Here is a 23,597-nt window from a genome sequence, read left to right on the forward strand (position 1 = left end):
CTGTTTGTAAGGCCTCCTCAGATAACCACATTACCTCCTTGCTTTTCTCTTTTCTCTGGGATGGTTTTGTTTGCTGCCTCCTGTACAATATTACAGATCCACCTCCATAGATCTTCAGGCACACTGTTTACGAGGTCTAATTCCTTGAATCTATTCATTACCTTCACTGCATATTCATAGATTTAAGTCATACCTGGCTGGCCTAGTGGTTTTCCCCAGTTTCTTTAGTTTAAGCCTGAATTTTGCTATGAGAGGCTGATGATCCGAGCCATAGTCAGTTCCAGATCTTGTTTTTGCTGACTGTACACAGCTTCTCCATCTTTGGCTACAAAGAATGTAATCAAATTGATTTCGGTATTGGCCATTTGGTGATGTCTGTGTGTAAAGTCTTCTCTTATGTTGTTAAAAAAGGGTACTTTCTATGACCAACGCATTCTCTTGGAAGATTCAGTTAGGCTTTGCTCCGCTTCATTTTATTCTCCAAGGCCAAACTTGCTTGTTACTCCAGGTATCTCTTGACTTCCTACTTTTGCATTCCAGTCCCCAATGATGAATAGAACATCTATTTTTGGTGTTAGTTCCAGGAGGTCTTCTAGGTCTTCACAGAACTGATCAACTCCAGTTTCTTCAGCATCAGTGGTAGGGACATAGACTTGGGTTGCTGTGATGCTGAATGACTTGCCTTGGAAACGAACCAGGATCATTCTGTCATCTTTGAGGTTGTACCCAACTACTGCATTTTGGACTCTTCTGCTGATTATGAGGGCTACTCCATTTCTTCATGGGATTCTTGCCCACAGTAGTAGGTATAATGGTCATCTGAATTAAATTCGCCCAATCCTGTCCATTTTAGTTCACTGCTTCCTAAGATGTCAATGTTTATTCTCACCATCTCCTGCTTGATAACGTCCAATTTATGTTGATTCATGGACCTAACATTCCAGGTTCCTACGCAATACCGTTCATCACAGTGGTTAATATCCCCTTATTATTCAATTTTACTAATGCATATACCATTCATTTTAAATGACAGCTTTATTTCCAGAAGAGACACTAAGAGATTTGACACAGTAGTTAAAAACACGTACTCAGAGGCCACACGCAAGTCTGCAGTCCGCCTTATACCCATTTCTTTACAAATACTGTGCACCTGGCTCCCGGGTATGTGTTCTTAACCACTAGAGTAAACATGCATTTGAATCCCAGCTCTGCCACTTACTGAGGCTGACAACGTGGGCAAGCTATTGATTGCTCTACGCTTCGTTCTTCTCACAAGAAAAATGGGAATAACAGCGTTTCACAGGACTGCAATGGGGATGAAATGTCAATCCTTACCCAGGGCTTGAGCAGTGCTCAGTACACACAACATCCTTGGTGAATGCTAGCCCCTGTTACTAGTGCTTATTTTAAATTAACCAAGAAAACAATTCACAATATAAAACTTGAACCTAAATACTGAATACAGTGTTAGGAAGTTTGACAGTGCTTGAGGAATTTCTCAAGCCCAACAAATGGTAGCCTCTCATGGAGAACCAGGGGAGGTTCCAGCCTGAAGGGCGGGGCCTGGCCTCCTCCCCGCAAAGGGATTCATTGACACATTCTCTGAAGTTACTTCCAGCCTCTACCAATCTTATTCTCTGCATCCACACCTTTTGTGTTCCATCAGCTAAGCAGTACAATTTATATGAATGGAACAGAAACAAATACCCGTGAAACGGTTTTCACCAAGTTAAAACAATAAGTACCATGGACAGATCCCAAAGCAGGCCCGTGAGCGGCCCCAGCCCTTGACCGCACTTCCTCATGAGAAGCCGTCAAGGAGCGGTCCAGGAAACACTGGAGCAGACCTTCCTAGGATGTTACCACTCATGGTACCGGATGCCCCCTAACCTTCTCGGGGCTGACCACGCAGGACTTGTGGCTTATGACTCCGCTCCTAATCCTGATATTCTTAGGCTGACAAAATGATATTTCATAAATAGCTTCTCAGGAAAAAGCAAAATTGATGGTACATTATTTAAAATAAAATTAGGATAATGACTTGATTTCTAAGACTTCATTTCTGGAAAACTTGTTTCATCTGAGATGACTGAAACAAAGACTCATCAAAAGCAACAGAAGGATGGTGTTTCATACACATTTATTTAAAGCATAATATATAAGAAAATGTAGAATGTCTCACAAAGCATTTCATAAAAAATAGTTTGAAATACAACGTTTAATTTCTAAAGTCTGTACCAAGGGTAAGTATATAATTTTTAGCCATAAAAGTGCAACTTTAAAGGCAGATTTCACACCTCCTAAGCTACAGGCTAGCTAAAGGACATTAACAATGTATATTTTTAAGAATTTGAAGAAATTCATGAAATTTTTTTGTAAACATTGTAAACAAACATCTACCATATACCGTGGGAGAGTTCATGATCTGCTTACAAGAGATTAAATCTTGTCTTTTATGATATTATCTTATAAAGTTATTATTATACAGTTTTAAACATTCTGGTTTAAATCCCACTATGTCACTTTCACTAATATCAAGCACAGGTTTGTATTACAAATATATATATATATACTACTACTTTTTCCCTAAATACACACATACACACACACACATATATATCTATATATGAATATATTTAACTGAGGAAAAATCAGAGCATAGCAAAATGCTGCTCTAACTGCTTAATTAAGTGTTGAGTGTCCACGTGATCTGGAAATGCTGCTTCAGACTTCTTAGCAGCAGCATAACTCCTCTGTAGATCTCCAATCTGTAAGGAAAGCAGACCAAAATAAGACCACAGAATGAGGACCATAAAAAATAAGAAATGAATTAAAAAAAAAACAAACATAGTATCTGCAAAATGTAAAAACCCAAGGTAAATTGCTTGACTGTGTTACTTTGATATAAACATTTTTTTCACCTAGATTACAATTCAGTCTTGAAAAAGTATGAGAAAAATAACCAGTCATGTAAATAATTTCTGCTCCATTATGGTTGTCTAGTTATAAACTCAGAAACCTGCTTTCTTTTCCTGTCACTGATAGTCTCATAAAAATAAATCGACATCTACAAGCTAAAACAGCCAACTCAGTTCAGTCTGTAATTTACCACAGACAATGATATGTTTTGGTTAGGGTAATATCTCTTAAGACAGGAAACTTAAGTAAAAACTATTATATTTAAGATATAATAACATGCTCTGGGAGCTTTTAAAAGGTTGCTAACATAGTAATGTTGGGAAGATATCCGGTTTTTAAAATTCATTGAGGGTACCTTTGATTTTCAATAAACTTTTTGTTAAAATCCAGTCCCAAAGAAAAACACATACAGTATCTGAATCCATCTGAATGTACCTTGATTCATGCATACACTTCTAAAAGGAGAGAGCTTTGCAGTGCGCACACACACACACACACACACACAAATACAGACAATTCACTTCTGGTAGTTTTTTTGTAACACACATATGAACTGAAAACTTTTCTTTTTTAAATCATAGCATTTCTTTTTAACATAGTATTTTCTTTAATGGAAGTGTAGACTTTTGCTAACAGAAATATTCCATTTGCATTAAATATCATTAAAATTTAATAACACTCCTGAAAGAAAGTAATCAAGGCTCCTTTGTGGTTTAACTAACTGGCAGCATGTGCCTGCATGCTTAGTTCCTCGGTTGTGTCCGAGTCTTTGCGACCCCATGGACTGTAACCCACCAGGCTCCTCTGTCCATGGAATTTTCCAGGCAAGAATACTGGAGTGGTAGCCATTCCCTCCTCCAGAGGATCTTCCTGACCCCGGGACTGAAGCAGGGCCTCCTGCCTGCAGGCAGATCCTTTACCGTCTGAGCCGCCAGGGGCGCCCAGTGGCAGCACAGCGCATTGGGAAGCACGTGGGAGCTGGGCATGGACTCTGAATCTGCCACTGCCATGGAGCTCCAGAGAAGGCTTTCAAGTTCCAAAGCCTTGGCTTCCATTAGAACGTCAGCTGCATGAGGCAGAAGTTTCTGCCTGATTTAGGCTTAGTATTCACTACTAACATCTTCTATGCCTACAGCGGTGGCTGGTATGTAGCAGCTGTTCATACAGGTTCAACAGATGGAACATCAGTTGTATGAAAAAACGCATAGGGAAGGTAAGGGTTACCTACATTTCAGGGTTGTTGAGAGAATTAGAGGTGTGGAGAGTACCTGGAACAGTGACTAGCACTTAACAAGCTCTCAAAAATGACAATTTATAAAAAACAGCATATTTTATTTTCAAAACACAAGAGAGAGAAGCTCACATTCATGTTATGAAAAATGATTTTTATAACTTTTTGGGTCTATAAAGAGTCTTTACATCAGCAAACATTTTTAGCCATTTCCTTATCCTCAAAACTCATCTTCCATGTTAAAGGAAGTCTTGCAAGTAAAAGTTATTAGATGACTTTTCTTTCTTTCTTCTTATTGTAAAAGGACACACAATCTCTTTTAGCTCTTGGATGTTAATTGACTTGTAACACAGTATTAACAGTTGCTTCTTTCCTATATTGTTCATTGCTGAAACAGCTTTCACTAATATCCCCAATTTTATAGCATCATGCTAGACTTGGTGATTATATGATCTATAAATGATACACAGGATTTCCCTGTGAAAAAACACTGATTACTAAATCCTCCCCAAACCAGGAGTTAATGAGCAGTTTTTCAATGATTAAATGTCATCTTTTAAAACATAAAATAATTCTTCTGCAATCCATAATGGTATTAAGCTTAGCTAATATTCAGTGATACATATACCTAAAGTATATTAAACGTTCCCTTAAAATGAAGACATAGGTGTAAATAATCAAGTGTTTAAAAAATCATTTCTCTCAGCAAGTTATGGTTAGAATGTCCTTATTTATCTGTACAATTTTTAAAATCAAGGAAGAAAACACACACACACACACAAAAGAAGAAAACAAACAGGTCAGATGATAAATTGATAAAGAAAGAGGATACCTTATCAGAAATTGTTGCAAAATTAAAATGTGGCTCGTACATATGGGGTGCTAAAGATGATGCAGTTTGTAACAGTGCTTTTGCCTGTTTAGAAAAGAAAAAAAGGAGGGAGACACCAAAGGCATATGAGCATATATTAGCACTACACTGGTGATTTTTTTTTTTGGTAGAAGAATACTTTACCCAGGAAAGGACTTTAAAAAACATGATTCTGTGATAAACATGGATGAATTTCTGTGAAATACAATTTACAGATATACAATTAACTACTTATATCTTGTCAAAATTATATTAAAAATAAAATGCTTCAAAATATGGAGAAAAGAATAGAATTGAAAGTTATGTGAGAACCACTGTTCTTATCGTTTATATTTCAATATGATGTACAACTCAAAACACAGTCCTCTCAATGCTAAAGAAAAAAGTCTTATCAATCCAGTTTCTGTTGGTGTTGATTGATTTAGTAGGCTTTCAACTACCTTCTGTAATGCAACAACCAAAGCCTTTGAAAACCACTGCAAATTCAGATCGCCATGTTCTGTGCTGGACAATGAGCAAGCACTTAGTATACTGCTGACCTGAAAATGACAGCTGAAGGCAACTGAAAATGACAAGCTTTCCGCTCTCTAAAGCACTCAAAAGACAAAACTCACATCATGCTTTGTCGCCTGCAGGCTCACAGGGTCACTTGTTGCAGAGACCACGGAGAGACATGAGTAGCCTGTACAGTCACTGTTAAGACCACAAACTCAGCATTCCTAAGCTGCTGAAACAGCCTTTCAACTTGTAGCTAAACTTCTACGTATGACCCCGAGGACAAATTCTTAAATCTTTTTTTTAAAGGAAAACAACAGTTTATATAAGATGGTAGATATTAATGTTATGATTTGCTAGTTTCTTTTAATTGAAGTATGTGTGTGTGTGTACTCAGTCGTGTCTGACTCTTTGTGACCCCGTGGACCACAGCCCGCCAGGCTCCTCTGTCCATGGGATTTTCCAGGCAAGAATACTGGAGTGGGTTGCCATGTCCTTCTCCAGGGAAATTGAAGTATAATTTTTAATAACAGTGAGACCTTTCACCAAAACATTTCAAATCAACTGCATACTATAGAAAGGACAATAAGTAGGAGGGAAAGAAAATCACCAACATGGAAACACAGAAAATCATAAAAAGCACTTGCTTCAAATGGATACAAAGTTCCGTGACAGAACAAGTTCCCACTTTAGAGCAGTTAGCTTTTGTTTACAAAACACACAGACACTTTATTTGCATTGGGAAAATATTGTGAAGCAAAGGCAGCAACCACTGAGGTCTCTTTGCTTGTTTCCTCAGGTTCAGCAACACGCTTCGGAGGCCAGGCTGGAGATTACCGTCCTGGCGTGTGCGCACAGGGTCTGTGACCTTGGTTAGCTACTTACCCTCCTCTAGTCTGTTTCCTCCTCTCTAACACAGGGAATGGAACAGCTATTTATCTTGATTGTCATTTAATATGGTATGAGTGTATTTAGCTTTTAAACTTCCTGTTAGGTAAATGATAACAGCAAAATATAATGTATTAAGCATGTATCGTGCGACTTTACTATTCCAAGTGCTTTACACGCACAAGCGGCTCGCCTTCACAGGAAGCCTTCAGGTCGGCTGCCGTGATGATGCATTTTATTTATCATCCGCTCAGCCCACCCACACTAAGCGCCTCCCCAGGGTCGGGCAATGGCTCTGATGCTGAAAACACAGCAGTTAGAAGGCAGAGAAGGTCCCTGCTTTCACACAGCTAGCATTCTGCATTCTACACACAGACTGAAAGTATCTGATAAAATGGCAAGTACTGTGAAGGAGAAAACACCAGGAGACGATACTGAGGGCTCCTTTAGACTGACGGTCCAGTGGGTCTTTCTGAAGAGGTGGTAATTAAGTGAAGACCTGAACGATAAAAAGAAAAGGGTCCCGGTCGGATCTGAAAGGAGTCCAAAGGCCCCACAGTAGGAACGGGCCCACCCAGCAGCCAGCAGCTCACACGTCTGATGGCCGGTGGGGGGGAAGGACTGGTGGCAAAGGTGGTCTGAGGGGGGCCCCAGAGGCCAGACAATGTGGGGCCCTGAAGGCTAAGGTTTGAAGTTCAAACTATTCACATATTCCGAGTTGCAGGGAGGAGCCTTTGGAGGATGCTAAGTAAAGCAGTGATGAAATAATCTTGCTTTAAAAACATACCCTTAAGGCTGTCCTGAGGAAAATACATTACAGGGTGCACTTCCTTGCTGATGGAAGCGGAAACAAAGACCATGCCTAGGAGACTCTCTACTCACCCAGGCGGGAGACGACAGCGGCCTGGAGGAGGGGGCGAGGGGCAGAGCGTGGACAGGGTTCACTAGAGGCAGGGGGTGGCGGGGAAGGGGCAGTTGGAAAGGAGAAGTTTCTGGGTGCGGGGGTGGGAGGGAGTCCTAGGATATGTAGGGGGTGGTCCTAGGATGCGGGCCTGAGCAGCGGGGTGGCGGTTGGGGGGCTGTGAATGGTGGAGCGGTTCACGACCATAGGACAGGCTAGGGAGGTGCAGTTTTGCCCTAATAAACTCGAGCGTTCTGTTTTGGACACTGAAAGGTTAAGTGACTTGTCCAAGGTCACGCTGCCCATACTGGGACTCAAACCCTGGGCAGTCAGACCCCAGAGCTCATTTTGAAACTGTCACGTGTGAAGACGGCTGCACGTGGCTGCTGTTCTGGGAAGCAAGCAGGCTGTCCGCAGCCCGCGGGGCTGGCTGACCTGCTCCACGTGGCCCCTCCGCATCTCCAGCACGGCCAGGTTGTTGTAGGCCTCTGTGTGGTGGTTGTTGCTCACCAGAGCCAGCCGGAAGCACTGGAGGGCCAGGTTTGTGTCCCCTATTCCCTGTAAGAGAAGAGCGCAAACTCGCACACACAAATCCGGCCACTTCCTCCCGCCGCCTCCGACCTCCTCACCCCATACACATCTCTCCTGCCGCCGCAGAGAAAACGACACATCCCGACACAGGAGTCGGCTGTGACTTGTACGTAAGGGGATTAACCTGGGGATGTAAAACGAGTTTGGGTGACTCCCAGAAATCTCTATAAATTGGTACAAGGACTGTAACCAAACCTGGATTTCCAGTACATGAAAATTTCTTCAAGACTAACGTGTGGCTACCTTTTCTAGAATAGAAACTATATCAGGGAAACAACGTACCACAGCGACATGTCCCAAGTTGTACCAGACGTCAGCTACCTCTTCTTCATTTTCAGCCAGAGAAAGGGCACGTTCAAACGAGGTCAGAGTCATATCGTACTGCTGCGCGTAGAAGCAACACAGCCCCAGGTTGTTAAAAAGCTGGCAGTTGTAAACACCCATCTGGAGGAGTCGCCTTTTTGAAAAGAACACACACTCTCTGGCGTCAGATCAACTTTACAGATATTGACATATTTTTTACAAAGTTAGGAATGAATTCATTTTATACGTTTTTAATACCCTCCAAAGAACAGAAAGTATTATAGTAAATGAAAAAGAGTTTAAAGCAAATTCAAGAGCATGTCTTTTGTAATGGTTCCAGTCATGAGAAATGTATCCAGAGGCAAAGTCAGAAATAACTTATCTTTTTTTTTCCCCCCCAAAAGCTTTGCTAGAGTATTAAAATAATAAATAAATAGTCACATAAAGTAAAACCCCTGCACACTCTGTCCTCATGCAACTTTGGGGCTCGGAAGGGAAATTTCTAAGACCTTCTAACCAAGCTCGAGGCCTTTGTTTAGCCTCCCGAGTTTTCGGCTGAGTTGGATTCTGGTTGTGTTGTGTGGTTCAGCTACATCCAGTGACCGCCAGTGAACTTCTACTCAGGAAGACAAGACTGTCGGGGGATCCCGATGTTCCCCATTTAGCTTTCACGCTGCAGCTGAAGAACCCTATTTTGCTTCTATTCATCATTAATCCCGAAGGAAGAGAGAGTTCCAACAAGCATGTCAAAATCACCCCAGCTGCCCTGAGGAACCTGTGACCCGCTCCCGGGGTAGGGGAGTAGAGACGGCTGTGTGGGCACAGGCTGGCATTCACATTATTCTCTTTTGTGCTCCAACATGTACTTAGAAAGAACTCCTGTCAGCTGCCAGTTATCTCCCTGTTTATTACCCAAGGGCTGAAGAGGAAGTCATAATTTAAAAATTAATCTCAGAAACCATCTATAGGATAAAATAAGTATGTGCTCAAAGAACCAGTGAACATAACTTATTTAGATTTTGCAAACATATTTGTGGGATTCTGTTTTAAGGTCCTCATCACAACTTTAGAGCCTGGGGTCCACTGCTCTTCACAAATCACATTATTATTTCACCTTTAAGGTTTGACACTGTGTACAGTGGTACTGAACTGAACTGAACAGTGATATTAGTGGAGGCAGTGACGTGGAAGCTTCTGGTAACTGTTGTTATTGGTTGATGACAAAATGGCCAATTCACATACACGGACATGGTGTTAAATGTAGGCATTTATCCAGGTGTGTTTCTGCAAGATGCTAAATGCTTCTGCATTTCCAAATTATTTAAAAATAGGTTCAGTAGTCATAAAACATCTGAGTGCTTGAATTTTTAGTCTCATATAAACATGGCCCACACATTATTTCCCTGCATCTTCATTCCGTCTTTATCACTTTTTGCGTCACTATTTCACAGGAAAGCAGTTTTACAAACTGAACGTAAAGTGCACCTGTAAAACCGGAGCGCCACTTCTGGCTGGTCAGAGTAGAAGTGGTTGCTTCCAATGCACGCAATGGCTTCCACGTGAGTATTGTCTTGTTTCAAAACCTCTTTGTAGTATTCAGTGGCTGATGAAATATTGTTCATCTCCTATTCTCCATCAAGAGGGAAGAGCAATACTGTATTAATATTCAACAAGAAATTGTTACGATGATGACTGGCTTACATTATTTTATTCAATTCAGTATTTTTTCCAGTTCAACATTTAGTAAGAGCCTGCCACAGCCAGACTCTGTTCTAGGCCCTGGGGGCACAATGTGAACAAAAAGATAAGATTACAGTCACCACCCACCCCCACCCCACATCTGTAGTTTCGCTTTCATGAGTTCGGTGAGCCACAGATCAAAAATATTTAGAAAAAAATTCCAGAAAGTTCCAAAAAGCAAAACTTGAGTTTGCTGCACTGGAAATTATTTTTATACCATTTACTTTACATCTCCAGCTATTTACATGGCATTTGTATCGCATGAGGCATCATAAGTGATCTAGAGGTGATTTAAAGTATACACATGGGGACTTCCTGGAGGCCCAGGGGTTACGAATCCTCCTTGCAATGCAGGGAATGCAGGTTCAATTCCTGGTTGGGGAACTAAGACCCCACAGGCTGTGCAGCAACAATGCCCATGTGCTGCAACGACAGAACCCATGCACCACAATGAAAGATCCCACGTGAAGTAACTAACACCCAACACAGACAGATAAAAATTTTTAAATAAATGAAGTATACAGATAGATGTGGGAAGGTTATATGCAAATACTCTGCCACATTATATAAGGGACTGGAGCACCCACAGATCTTGACAACCCAGGGGTATCCTGGGACCAATCCCCCTTGGATGCAGAAAGACAGCGGCACTGTCCTCGAGGAGGTTACATCTGGTAGGAAGACAAGCACATGAACACTTCCTGTCTTAGAGGAAGGCCTTTCAGCTTTTCATCATTAAGTCTGATGTCAGCTGTGGGTCTGTCATATGTGGACTTTATTATGATGAGGTATGATTCCTCTATGACCTCTTTCTGGAGAATTCTTATCATAAATGGATGTTGAATTTTCTCAAAAGCTTTTCTGCATCTATTGAGATATGGTTTTTATTCTTCAATTTGTAAAGATGGATATCACATTGATTGATTTGCAAATATTGAAAAATCCTTGCATCCCTGAGATAAATCCCACTTGATGATGGTGTATGATCCTTTGGATTCAGTTAATATTTTGTTGAGGATTTCTGCATTTTCTCTAAGATCAGGAATAAGACAAGGAGGCCCACTCTCACCACTTTTATTCAACTTAGTATTGGAAGTCCTAGCCACAGCAACCAGACAAGAAAATGAAATAAAAGGAATCCAAATTGGAAAGGAAGAAGTAAAACTATCACTATTTACAGATGACATGATATTATACATAGAAATTCCTAAAGGTACCACCAGAAAACTACTGGAGCTCATCAATGAAGTTGGTAACACTTCAGGATACAAACGTATATATATAAATCTATTGCATTTCTATGCATTAACAACAAACTATCAGAAAAAGAAATTAAGGAAACATCCTATTTACCATCACATAAAAAAGAACAAAATACTAGGAATAAACCTACCTTAGGAGGTAAAAGACCTATACTTGGAAAACTTTAAGACACTAATGAAAGAAACTGAAGACAAAAGAAACAGATGGAAAGATACAGCATATTCTTAGATTTGAAGAATCAATATAGTTAAAATGACTATACCACCCAAGGCAATCTACAGATTCAATTCAATCTCTATCAAACTGCTGCTGCTGCTGTCGCTTCAGTCGTGTCTCACTCTGTGCGACCCCACAGACGGCAGCCCACCAGGCTCCCCAGTCCCTGGGATTCTCCAGGCAAGAACACTGGAGTGGGTTGCCATTTCCTTCTCCAATGCATGAAAGTGAAAAGTGAAAGTGAAGTCACTCAGTTGTGTCCAACTCTTAGCGACCCCATGGACTGCAGCCCACCAGGCTCCTCCGTCCATGGGATTTTCCAGGCAAGAGTACTGGAGTGGGGTGCCATTGCCTTCTCTGCTCTATCAAACTAGCAATGGCATTTTTCACAGAACTGGAATAAATAATTTTAAAATTTGTACAGAGACAAGAAAGACCCCGAATAGTCAAAACAATATGTAGAAAGAAGAAGGAGCTGGAGGAATCATGCTTCCTGATTTGAGACTGCACTACAAAGCTACAATGATCAAAACAGTATGGTGCTGGCACAAAAAGAGACATATATTAATAGATCATTGGAACAGCGAGCCCAGAAATAAAACCACGTACTTATTATGGTCAATTAATCTACCACAAAGGAGGCAAGAATATACAATGGAGAAAAGACAGTGTCTTCAATAACTGGTGCACTACATGTAAAAGAATGAAGTTGGAAAATTTCCTCACACTATATTCAAAAATAAAGTCAAGGATTTAACCACTGGTGGTCCAGCAGTTAAGAATCTGCCTACTTATACAGAGGACAGGGGGTGGATCCCTGGTCTGGGAAGATTCCATACGCTTCAGGGCAACTAAGCCCATGTGTCACCATTACTGAGCTCACACGCCACAGCTCCTGAGCCCACGTGCCACAGCTACTGTGCCCACGTGCCACAGCTCCAGAGCCCATGCGCTAGAGCCTGCGCGCCACAGCTCCTGAGCCCACGTCCCACAGCTACTGCGCCCGCGCGCCACAGCTACTGTGCCCACGTGCCACAGCTACTGCGCCCACGCGCCACAGCTACTGTGCCCACGTGCCACAGCTACTGCACCCACGCGCCACAGCTCCTGAGCCCACGTCCCACAGCTCCTGAGCCCGTGCGCCACAGCTACTGAGCCTGCGCGCCACAGCTCCTGAGCCCACGTGCCACAGCTACTGAGCCCACGTGCCACAGCTCCTGAGCCCATGCGCTAGAGCCTGCGCGCCACAGCTCCTGAGCCCACGTCCCACAGCTCCTGAGCCCACATCCCACAGCTACTGAGCCCACGCGCCACAGCTCCTGAGTCCACGTCCCACAGCTCCTGAGCCCACGTCCCACAGCTCCTGAGCCCACGTCCCACAGCTACTGCACCCACGCGCCACAGCTCCTGAGTCCACGTCCCACAGCTACTGAGCCCACGTCCCACAGCTACTGCACCCACGCGCCACAGCTCCTGAGCCCACGTGCCACAGCTACTGAGCCCACGTCCCACAGCTCCTGAGCCCACGTCCCACAGCTCCTGAGCCCACGTCCCACAGCTCCTGAGTCCACGTCCCACAGCTCCTGAGCCCACGTCCCACAGCTCCTGAGCCCACGTCCCACAGCTACTGCGCCCATGTGCCACAGCTCCTGAGCCCGCATGCCTGGAGCCCGTGCTCCACAACAAGAGAAGCCACCACGTGAGGAGCCTGTACACAGTGATGATGAGCAGCCCCTGCTGGCTGCAACTCAAAATGGACTAAAGACCAAAACATAAGACCAGAAACCATAAAACTCCTAGAAGAAAACACAGGCAGAATAGTCTCTGACATATATCATAGCACCACTTTTTCTGGATCTGTCTCCTAAAGCAAAGGAAGAAAAAGCAAAAATAACCAAATGGGACCTAAATAGACTTAAAAGCTTCTGCACAGCAAAGAAAACCATTGACAGAATGGAAACAACCTAATGAATGGGTGAAGATATATGCGAATTAGATGACTGATGAGTGGTTAGTATCCAAAACATATAAACAGCTCATACAACGCAATATCAAAAAACAAATAACCCAATTAAAAAACAGACAGAAGGCCTGAATAGGTTTTTTTCCCCAAAGAGGACATTCAGACGGCAACAGCACTCCACAGTGCAAGGCTTCATTCAGTGTCACAGGTGCCAAACTTGGTGCACCATCTACTCAGGCTGCCATAACAAAATACCACAGACTGAGTGGCTTAAACAACAGGAATTTCTGTCCTCACAGTTCTGGAGGCTTGAAGTCCAAGGTCACAGAGCTGATGTCATAGCATTTTAGTGAGGACTTTCTTCCTGGCTACAGAGGGCCACCTTCTCACTGTGTCTTTGTGTGTGAGAGAGCACTCAAGTGCTTTCTGGGGTCTTTTTAAAAATATCTTTACAATGTTGTGTTGGTTTCTGCATAAAACACAAATCAGCCATAATTATATATCTATCCCCTCCCTCCCAAACCTTCCACCCCTCCCCTCATCCCAGCCCTCTAGGTCATCACAGAGCCTCAGGCTGGGCTTCCTGTGTCATACAGCAACCTCTCACCAGCTACCCATTTTACACATGGTACTGTATAAATGTTGATGCCACTTCCCCATTCGTCCCACTCTCTCCCTCCCCACTGTGTCCACAGTCCACTCTCTACATCTGCGGATGTGTGTGTGTATATATATACACACAATGGAGTATTACTCAGCATAAAAAAGAACAAGTTTGAGGCACTTCTAGTGAGGTGGATAAACCTAGAGCCTGTTATACAGAGTGAAATAAGTCAGAAAGAGAAAAACAAATCTCATATATTAACGCATAAATATGGAATCCAGAAAAATGGTACTGATGAACCTACTTGCAGGGAAGGAATGCTGTCTTGCCTTATAGGGGCACTAATCCCATCACGAGGGCCCACCCTCATGAGCTCATCTAACCGTAATTATCTCCCCAAGGCCCTGTCTCTAGACACCCTCACACGGTGTTGGGGCTTCAGCAAAAGAATGTATGAGGTAGGGAGACAGAAAATTCAGTCTGCCACAGATGGTAACACCCAATTCAAAGAAGACTCCAGCCTGAGTGGTCAGTTGTTTCAAGGCTTTTGGTTCTATAAAATTACCTTAGAAGTCTGTATCTGTTAACCTCATACTCCTAACCTGTCACCCACACCACTCCCTCTTCCCTCTGGTAACCATTATGTTTGTCTCCTATGTTGGTAAGTCTGTTTCCACTTTGCATACCTGAAATTAAGACACTTCTATAAACAATGCCTTAGAATGTCTGCATACTTGATTGATGGTCATGGACTTAATTTATGTAATCTCTAGGAATTTTAGACTGAAACTATCATGTCTTTGGGGCTTCCCCACCAGCTTAGTGGTGAAGAACATCTGCCTGCCAATGCAGGAGATGAGGGTTCAATCCCTGGGTCAGGAAGATGTCCTGGAGAAGGACATGGCAACCCACTCCACTATTCTTGCCTGGAGAATCCCATGGACAGAGGAGCCTGGTGGGCTACATTCAAAGGGGTTGCAAAAGTGCTGGACACAACTTAGCAACTGAACAGACACACACATGTCTTTGACAACCTTATATGAAATTTTTCAAAGTTGTTATTATAAAATATGTGCTGATATTAAATAAACTTAAATGTACATTTAAAAATCTCATAAGTAACTGCAAATAGCCTCCAAATGGGTTGTACCAGTATACGCTCCCATGACATTTGTTCCTCTACGCCCTTGACAACCTTAAACACCATGAAACTTAGTCATCTTTAAGTAAAAAGTGACACTGTTGTTCCAATTTTCATTTCCTTAATTATCACTGAGGTTAGCACCCGACACACCACACACCTCTTTCCCTGCGAACTGTGGATTCATGTCTTTTGTCAGCTTTGCAGTCCCAGCTCTTGTCCTCTCATTGTTGGTTTGTGGGAGGGGCTCGGGTGGGAAACTGCCCTCCGGCTCAGGAGAGCTGGAGACCCAGCTGTGGCTCCAGGGTCGCTGGGCACTGCCTGCTGTTTCCTCCCCGACGATGAACGCGTGCTGACGCGGACTTCCGCGGACAACCCAGGAAGTCCACGTGTTGATGAACATTCTCTTCAGAGGGAAAGCACAGGTGGTTTGCTTGAGTCCTTCCAGGCATGTGTCAACCAGCACCAGAACGAAAGGGCGGCGGTGTAGGTGAACTGCGGCCGGAGTCTGGCTGCTGTCTCAGCTCTGGAGCGACCACTTGCATGGAGAGGGGCCAGGTCACCGTGTGGGCTGCAAGGACAAGGGCCACACCGTGGTCTCACCCCCACCAGTGCTCTGAGGAAACACCTGCTGTGGTTTCCATGCTTATGTGCTTGACCAAAATGAGAATTTATAAGCGTGGATATGCACACTTACGTGTCAGTGTGTAATTCTCCCATCAATCTATAAACCACCTGAAACCCAGCAATTGTTGAGCAACATATAAAGTGAAGACAGTCAAAGTAGCCTTTTTTTCCCTGTCCCAGGTATGGCAAATATGTTCCCTGTTTGATATTTTTACCTGTTTTGTTAGGGTTTGCTTTTATTTGTATTTTCGTTTTTACAGCATAGAAAATTTAACCTTTATGTTCTCATATTGATAAATTTTTTCTATTATGGCTTTCTGAATTAGTATCATGTTTAGAAAGGTCTTCCCCAATTCAAGTTTATATAAATAATTCATCTGTATTTCTTCTGAAACATTCATGGTTTTAAATCTTCGAGTCACCTGGTAGCAATGGGTTCCTTTTTTTTTTTTTTTAAGTATTTATTTATTTGGCTGCCCCAAGTCTTCATTGCAGCATGCAGAGTCTTTGGTTGCGGCATCTCAACTCTTCAGTTGAGGCATGTGAGATCTAGTTCCCTGACCAGGGATCAAACACAGTCCCCCTGCATTTGGAGCGTGGATCACCAGGTAAGTCCCAGCAATGCGTTCTTTCAGGATAAGAAATCATTACTCATCCAGCTCTATTCTGAAGTTATTAAACAATCCAATAATCCAGTTGGTTTAATAGACAGTCTTTATCACATAAATTTTCATATGTATGAATACACACAGATTCTATTTCTGTCCTTTCTTTAATCTATTCCAGCATTAGAACTGTTTATAGTAGCTCAAGAATAAATTTTATGAATGTAGATTTAAAATAATATCTTCAAACATACAAATATCACTTCAACTATCATTTAAGTGATTATTACAGTAGTTATTAGTGGTTATTTTTCGAACTAATCCACAGAATATCATCTGAGTTAAATTAAAGAACTGACTCATCTGAAAAGACCCTGATGCTGGGAAAGATTGAAGGTGGGAGGAGAAGGGGACAACAGAGGATGAGATGGTTGCATGGCATCACCAACTCGATGGACATGAGTTTGAGTCAACTCTGGGAACTGGTGATGGACAGGGAGGCCTGGCATGCTGCAGTCCATGGGGTTGCAAAGAGTTGGACATGACTGAGTGACTGAACTGAACAGAATATCAACACTGCGTTTTAGTTATTTAAAACAAAATTGTAAATAACGTTTACATTTTGCTATGATTCTCAAACTCTGTTATATATCAGAATCACCTTGTGAGCTTGCTCAGCAGACAAAAGCCTGTATCCCACTTTCCAGGACATGTGAGTCAGGAGGAAGAAAATGGGCCTCACTCTCAAACACTCCCAAAGTCATTTCTATATACAGTAAAGTTCAAGGACCATGAGAACAATATTTCCTAGGGTAATTATTCAGTTTCATACACCTTTTAACATTTGCAGCGTGCTGTGCTTAGCCACTCAGTCGTGTCCAATTCTTTGCGACTCCTTGAACTGTAACCCGCCAGGCTCCTCTGTCCATTGAATTCTCCAGGCAAGAATACTAGAGTGGGTTGCCATGCCCTCCTCCAGGGGATCTTCCCAACCCAGGGATCAAACCCAGGTCTCCCGCATTGCAGGCAGATTCTTTACCGTCTGAGCCACCAGGGAAGCAAGACAGGCCTTTATTTGAACCTTTTAACACAGAATAGTTCAAATAAAGGCCCGCCTTTCAAATGAATAAACAAAAGGCCCCAAGAAAAAGTAAAACCACAACCAAATAAATTTAGCAAGGATAAATCATTTAAAACAAGATTCTGTACAGAACAAGCAATAAATAATAGGCAGCACAACATGTTCATTTAAAAGAAACAAGATCAAAATTTAAGTGATAAAACAAAAAAAGAAGAACATAAAGGAAAAGAATCCCTCCAGAGAAAAGTATGATATACAAAAATTCCTAAAGGCATATGCTGTGTAAGCTCCAAGGCTAAGAACCAAACTTTACTAATTAACCCTCAATCCACTGTCACATAAGGAGAAAAGGAACACAATGGAATTTTTGTTAGGCAAACTTTGCCATAAGTGAAATTAAGCATGTAAATTCAAGGGGAAATGCTGCATCCAGCTGTTCCAAGTCTGTGCTCAGCCCTCGGACACCCTATTTGTACACGATGTCGTCCTCAAAACTAGGATGCTCTCTTTTCACTTCTTTCTTCTTTTGAGTAAAAATTCAGATTCTACTTTTTCTCACAAAGCCTTCCCCTGTCACTCTTACAAAACAATGTGCCCCTCCAAGTCCTGGCCAGACCCAGAGCAGGGGAAGGAAGAAGGTAGCTGATTAAAGAATCCACTCCAGACCCGCGCCCTGTCCCAGCCATAGCAAAGGATCACTGTAATGGGAGCGAGGAAGGACTCCTTCCCACCGGTTCCTTCTAACAGCAGCTCCCACCTGAGAAGGGCAGAAGGAACAAAAGGCACAAACAATTCCAACCGCATCAAGACAGTCACCACTATGAATTTCACAGCTTTCAAAATGGACTCTGTTTTATTTCCTTCCTAAGCTCCTTGGTCAAAATTTTGTTCATGTTCAATTTAAGGTCACACAACTAAAGATACAGAGATACTGATATTGTTTTTTAGAGAATGGTCAAATGTTTCTATTTATATGCTTATCAAAATTACATTTCTCAAGGAGAAGCTATTTCTAAACAAATTAAGGAAAATATTTGTTGTTTTCATATTACAAGTAATACATGTTGATTACAGAAAATCTGGAAAATAAAATAAAAACCATTCACACACTACTACCCAGGTATGGCAACTATTAATACTTTCCATTCTTTTTTCTAACAAAATAATTTTAAAAGATCATACCCAGCATTTCAAGAAATTTAAAAGAGAACAAAGATGCTTCTGTTAAATTGTTTTTTAAGTAAAATAACTGAAATTAAGAGATAAAACTATGTACATTCACAGATGATTGTTTTATTTACTTAGAAAATCTAAGAGAATCTATGATGTTATTAAAAAGACTATTTAGCCAAGTTTTAGTATCAAATCAACTTAAATTGCTACATTCCCACTCACCAGAAATGACCATAGAAAACACAAGAGAAAAAAAGAGCAGTTCATTCACAATTTACCTACAAATACATCTGTGCAGAAAAGAGTTAACACAGTAAGCCTGGGACTCCTACTCCTAGAAAGGCCTGCTTGAAAGGCTGGCCCTTGGTGAGTAACTTAGAACTTGGCTAGTGCCCTGTGTGTGTGTGCGTGCGTGAGTGCTAAGTTGCTTCAATCGTGTCTGACTCTTTGCGACCCTATGGACTACAGCCCACCAGGCTCCTCAGTCCTTGGGATCCTCCAGGCAAGAACACTGGACTGGGTCGTCATGCCTTCCTCCATGGCATCTTCCCGACCCAGGGATTGAACCTGCGTCTCTTACATCTCCTGCATTGGCACACGGATTCTTTACGGTTGGCGCCACCTGGGAAGCCCAGCTAGTGCCCTATGCCTATATAAAACTTTCCCCAAATGACAGCACGGCTCACTACACCTGAACCCTACAAAGTGCAGCGCATGTGGTGTACGAACACCTGCCTCACTTCGTGGAGTCTGGGGTCCTGGTACGTGACAGGCAGACGGTGCCTCCCTCTATGGCCAGCCCCCAGTAACAGATTGTCATTGTTCAGTCGCTAAGTCGTGTCCGACTCTCTGAGACCCCAAGAACTGCAGCACACCAGGCTTCCCTGTTCTTCACTATCTCCCGGAGTTTGCTCAAACTCATGTCCATTGAGGTGGTGATGCCATCCTACTGTCTCATCCTGTCATCCCTTTCTCCTCCTGCCTTCAATCTTTCCCAGCATCAGGGTCTTTTCTAATGAGTTGGGTCTTCCCATCAGGTGGAGCTTCAGTATCAGCCCTTCTAGTGAATATTCAGGACTGATTTCCTTTAGGATGGACTGATTTGCTCTCCTTGCGGTCCAAGGGACTCTCAAGTCTTCTCCAGCACCGCAGTTCGAAAGCATCCGCACTCAGCCTTCTTTATGTGATGGATCCCAGGTCTCTGATGTGCTTCCCTGGCAGACAGTGCTTCACACATGTTGCCACAACTTGCAGGAAGATCAAATGTGTCCTCTGTGACTCCACCAGGGGTCAGGGTGTGTGGGAGGGGAACTCTTGAAAGCCTGTGCCTGGTTTCCTCTGAACTTTGCCCCACATGCCTTCTCCCTTTACTGATTTTGCTTTGTATCCTTTTGCTACAAAAAATGGCTATGAGTACAACTGTGTGCCGAGTCAGGAGACCTAATAAATCACTGAACCTCACAGTGGTTTTGGGGACTCTCAACAAAACATTTATGAAGATAATTACAAGATATTCATTGAAAGACAACAACAACAAAAGACCTAAAGTAAATGGAGAGTTATATCATGATCCCCCTTGGGAAGAAACGCAGCCCCTCCACCCCCATCATTCTTACATTCAATGCAATTCCAATCCACATGCCGAGAGGGTTTTTTAATATGGAAGAGCAAAGGGCCAAGCATAACCAACTGGGAACAACAGGTGGTAGAATTTCCCCACCTGACATCAAGAATTATTATGAAGCTACCTTAATTAGGCAGCAGCGAGAACAACTCAATGGGGCTTTTCATGAAATTTGACAAAAATGGCTCTAAAATTTACCAGAATAAACAAAAGTCCAAAATAGCCAAGACATTCCTAATGTCTTGGAACAAAGCGCCCTCCCAAAGAGTAAGTATAATAAAGCTACAGGAATTAAGATGGTATAATATTGGTATAAGGATAGACGAGCAGACCAATAGAACAGAATAGAAAACCCAAAACATATCTATCGCATACACAGAAAAAAAACCTGCTGCTTGACAGTACAGACCTGAGAGAAGGATCAGTTAATGTGCTGGGACAACCAACTATGCAGAGGGAGGAATTAATTCAAATTCCTGTCTCATACCATTCTCTATACCCTTCTGTGTGTTTGAAATAAGTTTAGTTTGTTTAATGTATACACTAAAATCTCTTATTCTGTTCCTAAATCACTGGCCAACAATCATAATTTTACAAAATGTTACATTTTATAAGACCCCAAGGGACTATGAACTTACTTAAGTAGCATATAACCTCAATCGTATGTCAACTTTTTGAAAGACAGGAACCTTACCTCATAGATCCTGGCAATTCCACAAAGTAGGGTTACCTCTCCTGGAAACTTGTCTAAGCCTTGTTTGAAAAGATTTAAAGCAGTCACGGGCTGATCCAATGAGATGTAAACCTAAAACCAGGATACACTTCAACAAAAGGACTTAAAATAACAGTATTCGTTATGACAAATTTAAAATTGTTGCTTAGTAACAAATTATCTCCTAGATATTACAGTAAACATTTCTCAGAAATGTGTAGGATTAATTTCCAATAATGATGCTATAGTTTTATCGCCTCATGCTGTATGTGACACATTTATTCATTTGTTCCTTCAGCAAATGCTTACTGTGGGCTTACTACTGCCACACAGACTAGAGAGTAGAAAAGGATGCTGATGCACGCCAAATACTATCACATGCTGTAAAACAATTATCCTGCAATGAAAATAAATTGATTTTTAAAAAAGAGAGGATCAAGGGAAAATATTTTTTAGGATAGGACAGACCCAAGGGTGTCTACAGGCAGGCACGAAGGACCAATTGTGAGGCTGATTTTGAAGATGCTGGAGAAAGAGGGCATGCCCCGGGGGAAAGTCTGAGGAGCAGCAGCTGGGGAAGCCTCTGGAGGACTTGGGGAGAAGGACCCTGAGAAGTAGAAGGAAACACATGTGTAGGGTAGAGGGGCAGGGAGTTGAGAGGGTTAGCACTCGATACTCCCGTTTAACAGTTTCCACCACTTAATTAGCAATGAGAACATTCAGCGTGGATAAACCATAACCTATTAGGAATTTCTAAAAGGAGAACTACAGTTCTATGTATAGAAACATAAGATGATGACATTTTATTTTCTTCATGATCTTGGATCCTCCGTTTCTTCCTAAACATTTAGACTGTGCTTTGAAGAAGCCCAAATGGAGCCACACAAAACTGCCTGCAGTGTTTACTGATAAACAATGAGACTAGAGGAAAGGGTATGGATGAAAACTTTTCAATTTTTACCTTACATGCTTCTGAATTGCTTTTTAAAATATAATAAATAATATAATTCCATATGTTAAGTAATATAAAATATTTAATAATTCTTAAATTAACAAGCTTAAATTATAAGAAATAACGTGGTTCCTAAAATCTGCTTGGTCTCCAATTACTTAGCAATAATTCCTTCACATATTAAAAAAAACAAGTAAATTGTAACCCTATATAGTCACATAGGCAACAACAGAGTTAAGCAAATCAATTTATGAAAAAATAATCAAACCATGTATTTAACAATAGTTAAAATAAAAAGTACATTTGTAACCACATGGCAAGTAATTATCAATTAAGAAGATAAGTCAAATACTGTAACCTGAATTATAATTTCAAGCTGTCAGAAATCTTTACTGTGATGTTTAGAAACCTTTTTAGAATTTAACATATAATGTATAAAGACACTTAGATATTAGAGTTTCAAACATTTTTTAAAAACTACTATAGACATACTAAGCTAGCACAGTAAGTTTATATGGCAGAACTTCCATTTGATTCTGTTAGTATGCTAACATTAATACCGTATTTAGAAAAGAGTAGCACTTCCTTTGGAGAAGGCAATGGCACCCCACTCCAGTGCTCTTGCCTGGAAAATCCCATGGACCGAGGAGCCTGGTGGGCTGCGGTCCATGGGGTCACTAGGGGTCAGACACGACTGAGCGACTTCACTTTCACTTTCCACTTTCATATATTGGAGAAGGCAATGTCACCCCACTCCAGTGTTCTTGCCTGGAGAATCCCAGGGACGGAGAGCCTGGTGGGCTGCTGTTTATGGGGCCGCACAGAGTCAGACACGACTGAAGTGACTTAGCAGCAGCAGCAGCAGCACCTCCTTTTGGAGAAGGAAATGGCAACCCACTCCAGTGTTCCTGCCTGGAGAATTCCGTGGACAGAGGAACCTGGTGGGCTGCCGTCTACAGGGCTGCACAGAGTCGGACACGACTGAAGTGACTTAGCAGCAGCAGCAGCAGATGCACTTCCTTTTCTGTCTTCTTTTCAACCTCCTTTACAACACTTCTTAAATTTAAGAAATTCTTAAAGATATATTAATACAAGATGATGTCCTAACCACCACTTCAAGTGGCCTTGGTGAGGGTAAAGTAGTCACTTATTCCAATACTGAAAATTCCAGGTGGTCCTTCACTTCTGTTGTGGCTGTGGGTGGCACTTAGGAGGCTCTAGAATCAGAAAGTCCTGGGTTTGAATTGTTGTTGTTTAGTCTCTCAGTCGTTTCTGACTCTTCTGTGACTCTGTAGACTGTAGCCCACCAGGCTCCTCTGTCTATGGGATTTTCCTGGCAAGAATACTGGAGTGGGTTGCCGTTTCCATCTCCAGGGGATCTTCCCGACTCAGGGACTGAACCCCCATCTCCTGAGTCTCCGGCAATGACAGGCAGACTCTTTACTGCTGAGCCACTGGGGAAGCCCCCTGGGTTTGAATGCTGGCTCTTAACAGGCAAGTGAGACTGAAAATCTTCACTTATCCTCTTAAGTCTCCTTTTCCTCAACAGTACAAAGGAAATGTTAAAATCTGCTTTGCAGTGTTGCTAACAAAGTTTAATTAAATTACATGTGGAAGACTTGATAAAATACCTTACACTGAGTAGGTGCTCAATAAAGGGGAAATACTGTTTTTGTTATAATGGCAGAGCCAAAAAG

At 42.1% G+C, this 23,597-nt stretch overlaps 1 protein-coding gene across 2 annotated transcripts in view; it reads right to left on the reverse strand.

Annotated features, from left to right (window-relative positions):
* Positions 1–2,123: 2,123 nt before the first annotated feature.
* The window catches only part of TTC8 (tetratricopeptide repeat domain 8), a 58,111-nt gene continuing 36,637 nt past the window's right edge, over positions 2,124–23,597 (reverse strand). For both annotated transcript variants that reach the window (XM_025295102.2, XM_006061503.3), the window contains 6 exons: positions 20,931–21,041; positions 9,685–9,824; positions 8,179–8,353; positions 7,741–7,863; positions 4,983–5,066; positions 2,124–2,768 (listed from right to left, as the gene is read on the reverse strand). In XM_025295102.2, coding sequence (XP_025150887.1) covers positions 2,652–2,768; positions 4,983–5,066; positions 7,741–7,863; positions 8,179–8,353; positions 9,685–9,824; positions 20,931–21,041 — 750 coding nt within the window. In that variant the 3' untranslated portion in view covers positions 2,124–2,651. The remainder of the gene's footprint in view (positions 2,769–4,982; positions 5,067–7,740; positions 7,864–8,178; positions 8,354–9,684; positions 9,825–20,930; positions 21,042–23,597) is intronic.

This window comes from Bubalus bubalis, chromosome 11, assembly GCF_019923935.1.
Source record: "Bubalus bubalis isolate 160015118507 breed Murrah chromosome 11, NDDB_SH_1, whole genome shotgun sequence".
Classification (NCBI taxonomy): domain Eukaryota; kingdom Metazoa; phylum Chordata; class Mammalia; order Artiodactyla; family Bovidae; genus Bubalus; species Bubalus bubalis.